We start from the raw sequence: 13,553 nt of genomic DNA, 5'->3' as shown, positions 1-13,553 counted from the left end.
TTTCTCCCGATGTGTTTTCTTTCTCTCACAGAAGCCAATACAGTACAGATGGACAAAGAACATTCAGGGAAATTTTTTTTCTTTTCAATTCCAATTACCTAGACAGTGAATGGGTTGGGTCTTTATATCCTACTATGGTTTTCTCCATAACAACATACAGAACCCTGATGGGAAGATGGGATTCACTGGAGAGAGATACTTGTTCATGTCATTTATAGGCTACAGTATATCTTTTGTATATTTTCTATTTTCTGAGGAGTAGAATAAAAATTGTCTCTAGTCATAAAAAGAGGGGGTGGAGTAAAACAAAAAAAAATACAAAAACCATGTACCCTGCCCCACCCCAAAGGGGAAAGCATTCACCGTTGTTGGGATATCAAACATATGTAATCTGTTTGAGGACAGGGAGTATCTCACTTTTGTGTTATATCTCTAATACCCATCACAGTGCCTAGCACTTAGCAGGTGTTTAATAAATAATTTCTGATTTAGTGAGTCTGCTTTCCATGGACTTCATTATCATGAAATGATACCATTGGATATCTACCATTCCACTAAAGATGAAAAATGCCTCTTACTACCTTACTTTTCTATTTGTATCCCCAGAACTCAGCACAGTGCCTTGCATATAGTGTTTAATAAATGTTTTTTTTAAAAATTCTTCATTATTAGATTGTAAACTCTACAAGGGCAGAAATGCTATCTTTTTCATTTTTTTTTGTATCTTTTAGCACCTAGTCCAGTAATCTGCATAGATAGATGTCTAATACATATTGATTAATTTAATTAAATTGCCATAGGTAGGTAACTGCTTTAAGTATGATCCTGTCATCTGAAATCACATATGAAGAGTTGAAAAAGGTATAGATTGTTTTTTTTTCTGCTTTTTTCTTCTCTCTTTTCAGATGTAAGATTACTAGGAGAGTTAAAATTTTGCTATAGAATCTAAAGTTGTTGACTTTGTATATGTGACTACAGATTCTTTTATTGATGTTGGTTGTAACATCTGGCAGTGGTATTTTTGTTATTTTTTAAAATTTAAATTAACCAAGGAGAACCATTTAGCAATGGAGAGGACTGTCCTGCAGATGGACTTGGTACCTTAGATGTGGTTGTTTTTAGTTCAGTTCACCTAATGAGAGAGGTAGATACTGGAGAAATACTGGAGGAATTGTTGATCAATTCCTGTGCCTACTATGTGGCAACAGTCAGATTTCAGATTGTAGAAGCTGGTGATTGTTCCCCCTTCCCTGGGTTCAGGATAGTTTGCTTGTGGACTCCTTTTCCACTGCACCCCCACCCCTTATCATGTTGGATGAGTACTCGAGGAATATCCTGATATAACTTCCAGAAGATAGGAGGTAGAATGCCCCCTCATACTTCGTATCCAACCTCCAAGATATTTATAATAATAGGAAAGGAGATTTTCTAGAAACATAACTTAGTCCATCTAATTGTCTAGTTGTCAAAAGAATTTAATTTGCTCTTTGCCCCAGAGTGCAGATCTATGGGCAACGATTAGAAGCCACAATTTAAATTTAGGTTTGGTAGAAAGAAAAACTTCCAAAGGTTGTGTTAGTCAAAAATATAATGTAAGATCATGGGTTCTTCCTCTTAAGAGCTATTCAGACAAAAGATGGGAAGTCAATTCTTAGAGTTATTGTAGAAGTGATTATTGTTCAAGTATAGATTGGACTGAGTATTCTTTAAGGACTGTTTCAACTCTGAGATTAGAAACCTCAGCACCGATGATGAAAACAACTCTGAAGTCTGTCTCAGAGTGAAATCTGGTTATTCTCACTAGGAAGAATTATGCCAGCTAGTCTCTTTCTGGGAAAAAGTCATAATTTCATTTAAAAATTTTTTGATCTTTTTGAGGAGATTTTCAGACTTAGTGAAAATTCTGACAACTAGAGCAAGGATGGAATGTTTGCTTTTGCTATCAGACTTCTATTTCAGTATCAATCCTGGGGAAAAAATGAGGAAAATCCATTATTTTATTCTGAAAACTCTAATGTAAGACTGAAAGCCTTTTCTTCCTCCTAAGGACCTTTAATATATAAGAAAAAAATCGATCATAGGCAATCTAAGTTTAAACATAATATAAACATCTTAATCATCTGCTTTTTACATTAAGAACAGGGAAGAACTACTTCTATTCAATAAATAAAACATAATTAAACTTACTTCATAGGTTGCTATCAGATGTGGCTACAGGAATATCAGCTAATTAATGCTTAATTGTATTAATTTGCTAAAAGGTTTCTTTTTTGGGGGGGAAGAAGAGGTAATAATATCCAAAAATAAAAGTGACATAAAAAGTTAAAAGTAATAATAAAACATTTAAATATGCTTTATATCTACATTGTGGCGAATTAAAGGGATAAAACAGGGAGAGAATATAGAGGGAAAGGTACAACATATAGAATAAATGTGAAAATGTATACGTATAAGTGAAAAGCGATGGGGAGAAAAAGATATTGGAAGAGTGAGACAGAGGCTCATTAACTTTATGCAAAGATACCATCTGATTAGGGTACAAAGAACCTAATGTTTTTAGGAAAATGAAAGACATGTTTGTCAATGTCCCTGGTAGGCAAATATATAGTTTATGCATTCAAACTACTATTATGATCCTCTAGATTTAAAAAAAGTAAATATTAGAATTTGCTATAAAATGAATTTTATTCTACTTAAAATTAATACTTAATAAATACTTTAAAAAGACTACTTAACATTTGAAAATATTAGTGTTCTTGAAATCCTTACTTTCTTCCTTCATCCTCCCTTCCTTCCTGTCTCCCTTTTTGATCTTCCTATTTCATCTAGACTGGAAGTTTAGGAGTTATAAACCTGATCTTCTTTTAATTAGCACAACAGTTTTGACCTAATGCTGAATTTAATGTGGATACCCAAATTTATTTATGAAACAAGTTAAATGTTTGCAAGAATTCTCTGAGGATTTCATGGATGAGATATATCTTAACAAATGGTTAATATCTAAACCAATGAGATCCAGAAATGATTTACTAAATAGCTTTAAGTGAATTAAATTAAGTAGATTAAAGTAAACTATATTTACTCAGACTCCTGGAATTGGTTCTGAGAAGAAAGGAATAGAAGAGGAGGTGAAAGTTCTTACCTCTAGCCACTCCAGGAAACTTGCAATTTCCTGGCCAACTTGCCGAGTGTTTCGGACAGCAATGGCATAGTGTTGGTGTGCCAAGGTGATCCAGTCAGCCACAATCACATTCACTTGATTGGATTTCTGAGACTTGAGTGCTGCTGCCATTTCCCAAATCCATTTCTCCAGCATGCCATCCACCTGTGGGAAGGGGAAACTGAGCAAAGTAAGCTTCTTGGTCTCACTTTTCTTCCTTTCCTTCTTTACCACTCTCTTCTTTTTCTTTCCTCCTAATATATGATTAATCTTTTTCTTCCTAACGGGAAATAAAATATTTCAATCTTTGGAAATTTCCATTGAACCCAGTTCAATGTAGTTCTAGATAATAAGTAATGAAATCCTAGGTATCATTCAAAACTCAGATGTCACCTTTTCCTCGAAATTTGTCTTGACTTTCCTAGGTTAAAATGATCTCTTCCTCTTCTTTGGCACTTTTGGCATTCTACCTTGGGCTATCATTATTTGTGTTTGCTGTGTTTGTTAAGGTCCAAGGCCTTGCTTTATACACCTTTGCATCCCATAGGGTACTCAGCATTATGTCTTACACAAAATAGGAGTTCAGTAAATCAATGGATCATATAATCTCAGAGTTGGAAAGGACCTCAGAGGTCACCTCATTAAAACATACCTGCAGCAAAAATCCTCTTCATAATAGAATGAGAACTATTGGGCTAAAGTTATAGGAAATAAACTAAGGGGAAAAGGGAAAAATTTTTAAAAGGAATAAATGGAAGATAAATAATAAATGGAAAATAAACAGGAATTTAAAAGGAATAAATAAATAAAAGGGAAATAATAAATGAATAGGAAAAATAAATAAAAGGGAAAAGGGAATAATAATAATATTAAATTATAAAAGTGAATAAAAGGGAAAAACTTTTCATAAGAAGTGTATGAAAATAAGATAGGCTGCTTCATGAGATTCTATCTTCCATCAGTAGTGGTCTTCAAGGAGATGCTTCATAATAATAATAAATTTTTTAGTGGTTTTGTAGGTAAATAAATAAGGTTCCAATTTACATAATGGTAGGAGTTTCTTCAAAAAATCTCAGCAATGATCATGCTGACTTAGCTTAAAAACAAGAAAGTCATTATTACTTAAGGCAACTCATTTTACTTTTAGACAGCTCTAGCTTTTTAATGTTATTATAGTGTGTGTTGATGTAATAGCTACCTCTCAACCACTACCTAAACAATCCTCCCTATAAAGTACATTTCTTGAAAGTACTTAACCAAAACTACTTAGTACATGCTAGCAATTGACAACTCAGCAGCTTAATCTTAATAAATTAAGTAAGAAATTAATCTTAATAAATTAGTACTGATATTTGGCCTTTATATTTTACCTCAGTTTTGAATTTAGATGTGTTTTTCTTTATACCATTGTAGCTATGATGTATATTGTTCTTTTGACTCTGCTTTCTTTAGTTTGCATCACTGAATGCACATCTTTCCATGTTTCTCTGAATTATTCATATTTTGTCATTTCTTACAGCATAATATTTCATTACATTCATATATTGCAGTTTGTTCAGCCATTCCTCAATTATTGAGTTTGTATTTTTCCTAGACTTTTGTATTATAAATAATGATGTTATGATCATATAGCTAGAAATATATACATAGATATGTCTTTCCTTGACAACTCTACTTGTCAAGATAGACATCTTTAATTTTTTTTTGTGTATATCTCATGGTAATCTGTCCTTTGGCAATCAACTGAAGCCTACAAATCTTTTCTCAAGATAATATTTTAAAATAAAATGTTAAATTTCAGTTAGAGATTAGTGAAAATAAAGATGCAGTTTTGCATCTCCCAAGTTTACAGATTTTCAAAAATCTATCCACAGAACCCTTGGGGTAAGGGTATTATGAACCTTCAGGTTAAGAATTTCTTTATTAAGATCTTATTTACAACAATCTGTGATTCTCTGTGATTTTCAATAGAGATGTTTGATACCAAGCCAAGCATATGTATTCCCTTTTCTGATAAGACTTCAAATGTTTGAAGATGCTATTGTGTTTAATAAACCATATTTTCTTTAGGCTTAATATCTTCAGCATATTTGACCAATCAGCATATGATATAATTTCAAGTACTCTCATCATCCTTAGTGTTTTCTAGATATAACTTAGAATTTTAATACCCAGGTATCTCAGTGGCAGAGTGGATAGAGCAACAGCCCTGAATTCTGAAGAACCTGAGTTCAAATTGGGCCTCAAACATTTATTAGCTGTGTGATCCTGGACAAGTCACTTAAATGGTTTGCCTGTTTCTTCAACTGATGAAAAAAATGGGAAACACTCCAGTATCTTTGCCAAGAAAAACTCAAATGGGGTCACAAAGAGTTGGAAGACATAACTAAAATTACTGAAAAACAAAATTTCAATGTCTTTTCTAAAATGTAGTGCCAATAACTGAAAGATAATACTCTAGATACAGGGTCTGGATTCTCACCTCCTTCATTTTGGATCCTATTAATTCTTTATATAAAGCTTAGATCTCCCTTCCTGCAACTTCTACCTATTTCACTCAAGTTCTTCCCTCTATTTAAGCAGAATAAGTTTAATCCTCCTCTTATATGAAAGCCACAACTATTATGTAGTCCCAAGTCTTCATCATGCTAAAAATCTCCACTTCCTTTAACTGATCCTCATATGAAATGGCATTCAATTATTTCAACATCTGTTTACACTGAGCCTGAAGCAGACTGTTAATATCCTTCCAGATGTCATGTGACTAGGGCAGAGCATAGTGAGATTATTATCTCTGCTTTGGGAACCATACCTTTATTAATACACCTTGAGAGTACATAGGTTTATTTATTTAGGTTGCCATGTCACACTGGTGATTCAGATTGAGATTTACTAAAGTTCTCAGGTCTTTTTCATCTATTTAACTTCCCACAGCTCCATTCAGCTTTATGTGAGAAAAAATGGAAGAAGAAAGTGGTAGGAGTAATCTAGAGTTGACATTTGACAAGGCATGATGGTACTAGAACAAGGGAATAAGTCATTTAAGAATAGAGAAGAGAGTAAATTTGAACTTGAAATGTAGAAAATAAAGACTGGAAAAAAGAAGAAAATTAAATCTGAACAGGAGTAATGGCCTTGAAAATACTGAGGCTTGGAGGGGATGGAGGTCATGGTGAGGATGAAGAATAGAACTAGGAGGAATGGGGCATAAGGAAAGATGGGCTTATAGAAGATGAATGGTTGGATAAAGGAATTTCATATACTTTATTATCAAATCAAAAATCTAATATCAAAATCAATTCTTTATTATCAAAGTAACAACATTCTTGTGGTTGACGGTGAGACTAAGGTTTAATTATCCCTTTGTGTGGCTGAAGTTGAGTGAAAATGTTTATTAGAGGAAGTAAGAAAATTGATGAATTGGGAAGCAAAGGTTGAAGGAACATTAACATGAACGTTGAAGTTCATTTTGGTATTTTGGTAGGTAGAGGGATAAAGGCTCTCATTCAGGTACTGAGCTCATTAAGAAAAGAACATGGCAATTGTCAATGCTGAAAAATTATCCATACATATAACTTGTAAATAAAAAACTATTAAAAATAAATAAAAAATTAATATGAGTCAGCAAGCCCACACATACACAAAAAGAACATGAATGACTTGGGAGCTGGTAGATCAATGCCAGGAGGATCTGAATCTGTGATGTATCTGAATAGAATGCATCTCAAAGAAGTTGCTGAGTGATGGTGGCAGAGGTATGAAATGGCATGGGGACCAAAGAGTTTCTTTATTCTTCTTCCTAGAGGAGTCCATTGGAGAATATTTGAGAAGATGCATACAGTACTGGAAAGAGCTGCCAGATGGCAACATCTTCTGCTTGGGTGGTCTAAATCAATGCCAGAAGACAGAAGGAACACTGACAAAGATGAAGAGAAATTTGCCTCAGTTACTTAATCTGGGAAACCTACTTTAGAGGGTTATTGCGATGATCAAATGAAATAATATGCTTTGTAACAATAAACATATGCTATTATTTCTAGATCTATTACTAAAAAGAGATTCTGGATCATAATATTCAAGTAGATTTGGAAGTTCCTTCTGTATGTTTTTATTTTCAAGAGAATTTTTATGTTTCGTTTAAGTAATAAGTAACTTTTTTTGTAGGATTGATTGGTCTTCTTTGATATGAAAAATAACCACCAAAGTGATGTTACCATGTTGGGATCAAGGTACAGTGCATTCAGCTGTTGCTGATCAGATCAATACAAACTCAGAAGGCTCTAATAAAGGTCAGGAATAAATAGTTCATAGGATCATTTGGGAGGGAGATATCTCCAAATCTGAACTCTCACATTTATTTTGAGGGATTGCAATTCTGCTTTGTGCATGAAAAACACAGCACTTTCTTGGTTGTGGGCACATGTTAGATGTGCCGGTGTATCTCATGTCTCACAACTGATTCCATAGTTCTTTGGAGAGATGTTGAGAGTGTCCTTCTAGCGCTTCTTCTTATGATCACTGTGTAAGCACTTGTCTTGTGTGAATTCTCTATAAAATAGTCTTTTAAGCAAACATACATTTGGCATTCAAGCAACACAGCCAATCCATCAGAGTTGCACCTGCAGTAGAGTCTGAATGTTTGGCAGTTCAACTCAAGGAAGGACATCTCTGTCCGGTACCTTATCTTGGTAGGTGAGCTTCAGAATCTTCTTAAGACAATTCAAATGGCAGGAATTCTGTTTCCTCGAGTCCCTGTGGGAGGAGCTGGGAAAGGCAGAGGAGAAACCGTTTTGCTTTAATCCACAACTCTGTAGACCTTTAGTTTGGTAGGCAGCCTAATGCCAACTCTCTCACACTTTTCCTTCAGAACCTCCTAAACATAGAGCTAGCTCTGGCAATGTGTATGTCAACCTCATCATCTCTGTATATAGCCAACATATTGCCAAGATAACTTATCCACAGCATTCAAAATCTCTCCATTTGTGATAACTGGTGTTCCATGTAGGAATGATGCAGGGTGGCCTGAAGGAGAACAAAATTAGTACACATGGCAGAGAACCTTCTATACTCGGTTGCATCTCAGCTTTAGAGGCTGTATTGAGTGCACAATTATCTGTGAACAAAAACTTGTGTGCCAACTTTCTGTGTTAGTCTTTGCTTGTAGACTTTTCAAGTTAAGTAATTTACCATTAGTGGGGAGGCTATGTTCATCCTTGTTAAAAGCAGTGACATCATTACTGAAAATATTATGCTAAAAATAAGGGGAGCAAACACCCTTGCTTCAGTCTGTTGGTGACTGGGAGAGTATGAGACCATCCTCTGTTATCCAGAATCTATGCAACCATGCTGTTGTGGAACTGTGGTATAATACTGATGAAGTTCTCTAGGAAACCAAATTTTGCCATGGCCTTCCACAAGCCCTCATGGTTGACAGTATCAGATACCTCAGTCAGATCAACAAATTTTGTGTGCAGACTTCTGTACTGCTTCTCATATTTCTGCTATAATAAACAGGCAGTAAACATCGTATTGACCTTTCCTTGGACCTTTCTGAAGCCACAGTGGCTCTTGGGTAGATGATCATTTTTTAGGTGAAGAATCAGTCAATTAAGGAGGACTATGCAAGAATTTTGCCAGAAATGACTGAGAGAAACCCTTCTCCCCTTTTCTAGTGATTGTCACAAGACAATCTATTTCCTTTTCCTTTTTTCCCCTTTCAAATTAAATAATAGACAACTTTTGGGGCAAGTTAATGATTCATAGAAACTCAGGGCTGGAAAGGTGAACAAATGTTCACAGAAGTCCTTTAGGGAAAATCTTTAATTCTCCTTAATGAATGAATCAGTAAATGAATTAGGTGATCATTTATTTATTCTAGTATAGTACCTTTTAGAAGTTCTCATCTCTCCTCTGTCTTCAAGAACAAGAGAGAATGGCTGAGCACAACCTTCTGTCCATTCAGTCAGTGAATTCTGAAGTCATTCCTTAGATTTCTCTTTGATATATTAACTAATTCCAACTCTTTGAGGTTTTCCTTGTTGCTAATTCTTCCAACTTTTTTGTGATTCTCCTCCAGTTCTCTCTTTGATCTTTTCCAGATGTTTTTTCCCTCACTCCTTTCACATAATTGAACACCCATCCTATTGATTTAAGTAGTTGAGTAAATTGAATGCTTTTCATTTACTGATGGTTCTAAATTGTAAATGTTCTTTCCCAATCTGTTTTTTCCTCTTTTGGAGAGTTCCCAAAGGAGAGAATTTAGATTCTGATCTTTAGTTTCTGCTTGTTTAAAGAAAAGCATCATTGTAAACGCTTTAGGCCCTGCAGTCCCTGTGGGAGGAGTTGGGAAAGGTAGAGGAGAATCCTTTTTGTTTTTAAAAAGATAAAGAAAAAACTTTGAAGGTAGCAGCTTTGAAGGAAGCCAGCAGTTGTATGTATGGTGTGCTTTCAGGAATGCTGGGAAAGTTCCTTTACTATAATCTAACTCTTTCCCCATTAAGTTTCTGATGCCTAAAATTTTAGCATTATAGATTCATTTTCACGACTTAAGATTTTGTTACAGGTTAAAATGCTCATCACTCTAGGAGAAATAACATATTAAACCATTATCAATCATTAAATTTCAGAATGAACGTTTTAAGACCTTTTGAGAACAGGTTTTGATGAGGAGAAAGGGTAGAGGTGGAGAAAGAGTGAAAGTGATTGAGGAAGGATCTGAACAGTGACAAAAGGTGGTAGAAGTGAATTGGAGCAAAGTGAAGAAATGGGAACTTGAGCAGATCTAAAACAAGTTTTGCTGACTTGGTAGTTCTGCAGGAAGCCATACCTGAAAGCAGAAAAAAAATTTTTGGCAATTTAATTAGTACAGATTGATTGGAGAATGGGATCTGTGTTAAGATCCATGTGGATCTCATTATGGGAATTATGGTGAAATTATAAATGAGCTTGAATCCCCAAATGGATGCTTTTCTGACCAAAAGAGGTGTAAATACTGCGTCTGGCCTTCTCCCTCTCTAATTACACATATTCTTTGAAATTAACCCCTGTTCCTCTCCCACTTCATTCCTCAGCCAAAGCTGCTACTACAATATAATGGAAGGATCTTTATATTGGATTCCAACAGAATATAAACTCTTTGCCCAGATGACTTTCTTTCTCTTTTTCCTTTCTTTCTCTTCCTTCTGTAAGAAATAACTCCATTGGATTTGAGAGGGATTTAATTAAAAGTCTTTAATTACACATCTGCAGAAGTAAGTATCTTATAGAATAGGAATACTTAGAATCAATACTTGTCCCCCCCTTTTTTTTGTACCCAAAACACAAGCCTCTTCCTTAATACCTCACTGGTTGAATACCAGAGGTGGGCAACCTATCAGAAATATATAATCCCCCATGTGAGTGATTATATCCTTGGTGGTCACCTTATTTTGCTCTTAGTTCAGTGTTTCCTCTGATTCCTTATTGGCCTAATACCATCCTATCTGAAGAGTCTAAATATCCCATATGAGTCTAAGTCTCTTCCTTTAAACACATCATTACATCTGCCCTACCACATGTAAGTGGTTCTCCATCTCTAATTACATATTCCTTTCCTTTTCAAGTCTGAATCTCCCACCCCATTACATTTTTCTTTTTAAATTTTTATTTCTGAATCCTCCTTCCTGATTACATTCTCTTTTTCTTTTCAAATCTGAATCTCTAACCCCTAATTATTTTCCTCTTTTTATTTTTATTTCCTTGTTTCACATCCAAGACTCATTTCTTAGGTTTCAATTTTTGAATTTAATCTCTGTATTCCTCTAATTTAATTTTCATAATGCTGTGGAAATTGAACTCCCATCCAATTCTCACCCTTCCTTCCTTCCTTCCTTCCTTCCTTCCTTCCTTCCTTCCTTCCTTCCTTCCTTCCTTCCTTCCTTCCTTCCTTCCTTCCTTCCTTCCTTCTTTCCTTCCTTCCTTCCTTCCTTCCTTCCTTCCTTCACCTCAATGTCTAGCACAGTTGTTTGCACATAATAAGTAATTAATAAATTGTTGTTCAGTTGAATTGACATTCCAGTTCCTTTAACTAGCTTTTTAACTTTGGGCAACACATTTAAGTTTTTGGACTTCAGTTTCCTTTCTCTTTTTACAATGATGGAATTAAACTAGACAATCTCTAGACAGTGTCTTCCAGATCTAAAATTCTATAACTGCACTCAAGATCTTAATTTGCTTAATTTTGCTAGCTCCTGAGATGGTTCTGATTGATCTTACTCTCTGGGATAAGCCACTACATCATCATTTCTTTTCCCTCATCCTATTTCCTTCCTTGTATCCCTCTCATATTTTTTAGCATTCAAGCCTCAAACTGTTAACAGGAGAGGATTGCAAGCTGGATGGCTACCAGAACGACTCTCCCAAATTTTGTGATCTTTCAGTCCATCTGACCATGGTTATTATTCATCAATTTTTGCCTCTTTCATCCTCTCCCTCCCTCCCATGAAGTCTCACTTGATTCTTGAGGCTTGCATTCCTTATTGAAAAAGAGAAAAAAACAATTCCATCATGGGTTTGGTTCTGATTTGGTATTTAGACACTTGGACATTAAATGAGAAGTATAATTGACTTATTTATTTGGGCAGATTTGGGGAAGTCTTTTGTAAAGCAAGGAGGGGCAGGAATCCTAGGGACTGGGATGCGTATGAATATGAGCAATTAAGAGATGGAGATCTGTATTACAAAAACAAAATTCAAAAGCTGGCTAGGTGTCAGGGATAGGTACCCAAGGAATGAAACAGGTTCTGAATTCTCTTGGGACTCAGCACATTAACTCATCTGCTTGCTCCAAATCTCCTGGCCGGGATCCAGGAAGCAGAAAGCTCATCTCTAGCATGAGCCTTGCCATATGACAGCCTAATTGCTTAATTGGACTATAGAATCTCACTGGGAGTTCTTAATCTACTGCCTTTTCCAGGGCTTCTCATCTCTTTTTGAGATTTTTTTTTTTTGATAAAGTTAGAAGACTAGAGAATAGAGAAGAAGAAAAGGCATAATGTCATACCGACCATCCGTGGACAATGATCACCAAAGGGAGAGATGAATTGAAGCTGCACTGGTCAAGCGTGTTTAAATGATGAAGCTGAAGCTGGCAGCGGTCACCCTTTTCACTGGAGTAGAGGAGGAACCTGGTCTCTGTCTTGAAGGACTTTTCGTCCATTTCCAGGTCTTGGGGGCTTCTCCATGATGCTTCTGGAACAAAAAGTCAAGGAATTGTGATAAACCTAATATTTCACCCACTCTTCTCCAGATGACTAAATGAGTTGCTAAATGAGTAATTTCCTTGAGGGAAGGGACCCTTTCATTGCTTCATATATGCTCTTAATATTTAGCACAGTGCCTTGCACAGAGAAGGAGCTTAAATGATTGTTGAATTGAATTGAATCAAGTTTTTCCAAATACTTGGAGGTACTAAGACATAAGGTAATTATACCTGAATGTGTGAAATTCAAGATACCCAAATATACACTAGATAAAAACGTTGAAATTCAGAGTAATTTCCCTTTGCCATCATTAATAAGCACTCATAATACATTATTCTTTTCTTCTTGTAGTGTAGTATATAATATGCTTACAAATTATAGTAATTTAAGCAGGATGATAATACCACACAACATCTTTTACAAAGATGTTTCCTTCCATCAACAACTAGGCTTTTGGAGACCATGCTAGCCATATTCTATAGAATGCCAAATACTATTCATGAGGACACACACGCACATATTCATGACTTTAAAATTATAGGATCATAGATTGATAGGTAGAAGCGACCAATTTTTTGTCCAATTGTTTAATAAAGGAGGAAACTAAAACACATATCAGTTGAGTGATGTTTCTAATGTCCTACAAGATAGTAAGCAAAGGTAGGATTCAAACTCAGATCTTGTCACTTGTTCAGTGTGAAAGAGAAGACAAATAATATTTTATTAATTTCAATTCAATAAACATTTATAAAGAGTTTGCTATGTGCAAAGTATTGCACTTGGCAAAGTATTAGAAATACAGAATTTAGATACAAGATGACCCTATCTTTACTTCAGGAGCATAGGCACAAATAACCATGAAATGACATGCGACTAGAGAGAGGCACATCAAGTATCATGTGCAGTCCAACATCTGGAAGGAGGAGAGGTCATTATTAACTGGGAAGATCAAGAAAGAGTTTCTGAAAAAGGTGGTTTTCTAACTTGGGTTTTAAAGTTTGAATGGGAATTCCATAGGTCAAAGAAGCCATGGGTTGGGTTGTGTGAGACCTAGACAGGAATTGAGAACATTTGAAAGCAAAAGTGTTGGAAAATCCAAGGTATGCATGGTGGGAAAGGGTCATAGAGTAACCTACTTCTGCTGCTTTAAAATG

The 13,553-nt window shown here is 35.3% G+C and overlaps 1 protein-coding gene and 1 long non-coding RNA gene across 2 annotated transcripts in view; one reads left to right on the top strand and one right to left on the bottom strand.

Moving 5' to 3' along the window:
* Positions 1-13,553, bottom strand: part of LIPC (lipase C, hepatic type) — a 223,060-nt gene that overhangs the window by 47,609 nt on the left and 161,898 nt on the right. Inside the window, exons 2-3 of the mRNA XM_051980732.1 lie at positions 12,201-12,388; positions 3,143-3,325 (exon numbers count right to left, since the gene is read on the bottom strand). Coding sequence (XP_051836692.1) covers positions 3,143-3,325; positions 12,201-12,388 — 371 coding nt within the window. The remainder of the gene's footprint in view (positions 1-3,142; positions 3,326-12,200; positions 12,389-13,553) is intronic.
* LOC127551197 (uncharacterized) lies at positions 3,252-7,232 on the top strand. The gene is made up of 2 exons (XR_007951026.1): positions 3,252-3,350; positions 6,964-7,232. It is a non-coding gene; the product is annotated as an uncharacterized LOC127551197 (long non-coding RNA).

The sequence above is a fragment of the Antechinus flavipes genome, chromosome 2, assembly GCF_016432865.1.
Source record: "Antechinus flavipes isolate AdamAnt ecotype Samford, QLD, Australia chromosome 2, AdamAnt_v2, whole genome shotgun sequence".
NCBI lineage: Eukaryota > Metazoa > Chordata > Mammalia > Dasyuromorphia > Dasyuridae > Antechinus > Antechinus flavipes.
The sequence above is the reverse complement of the archived record's forward strand: the minus strand, read 5'-3'. Positions and strand labels throughout refer to the sequence as shown.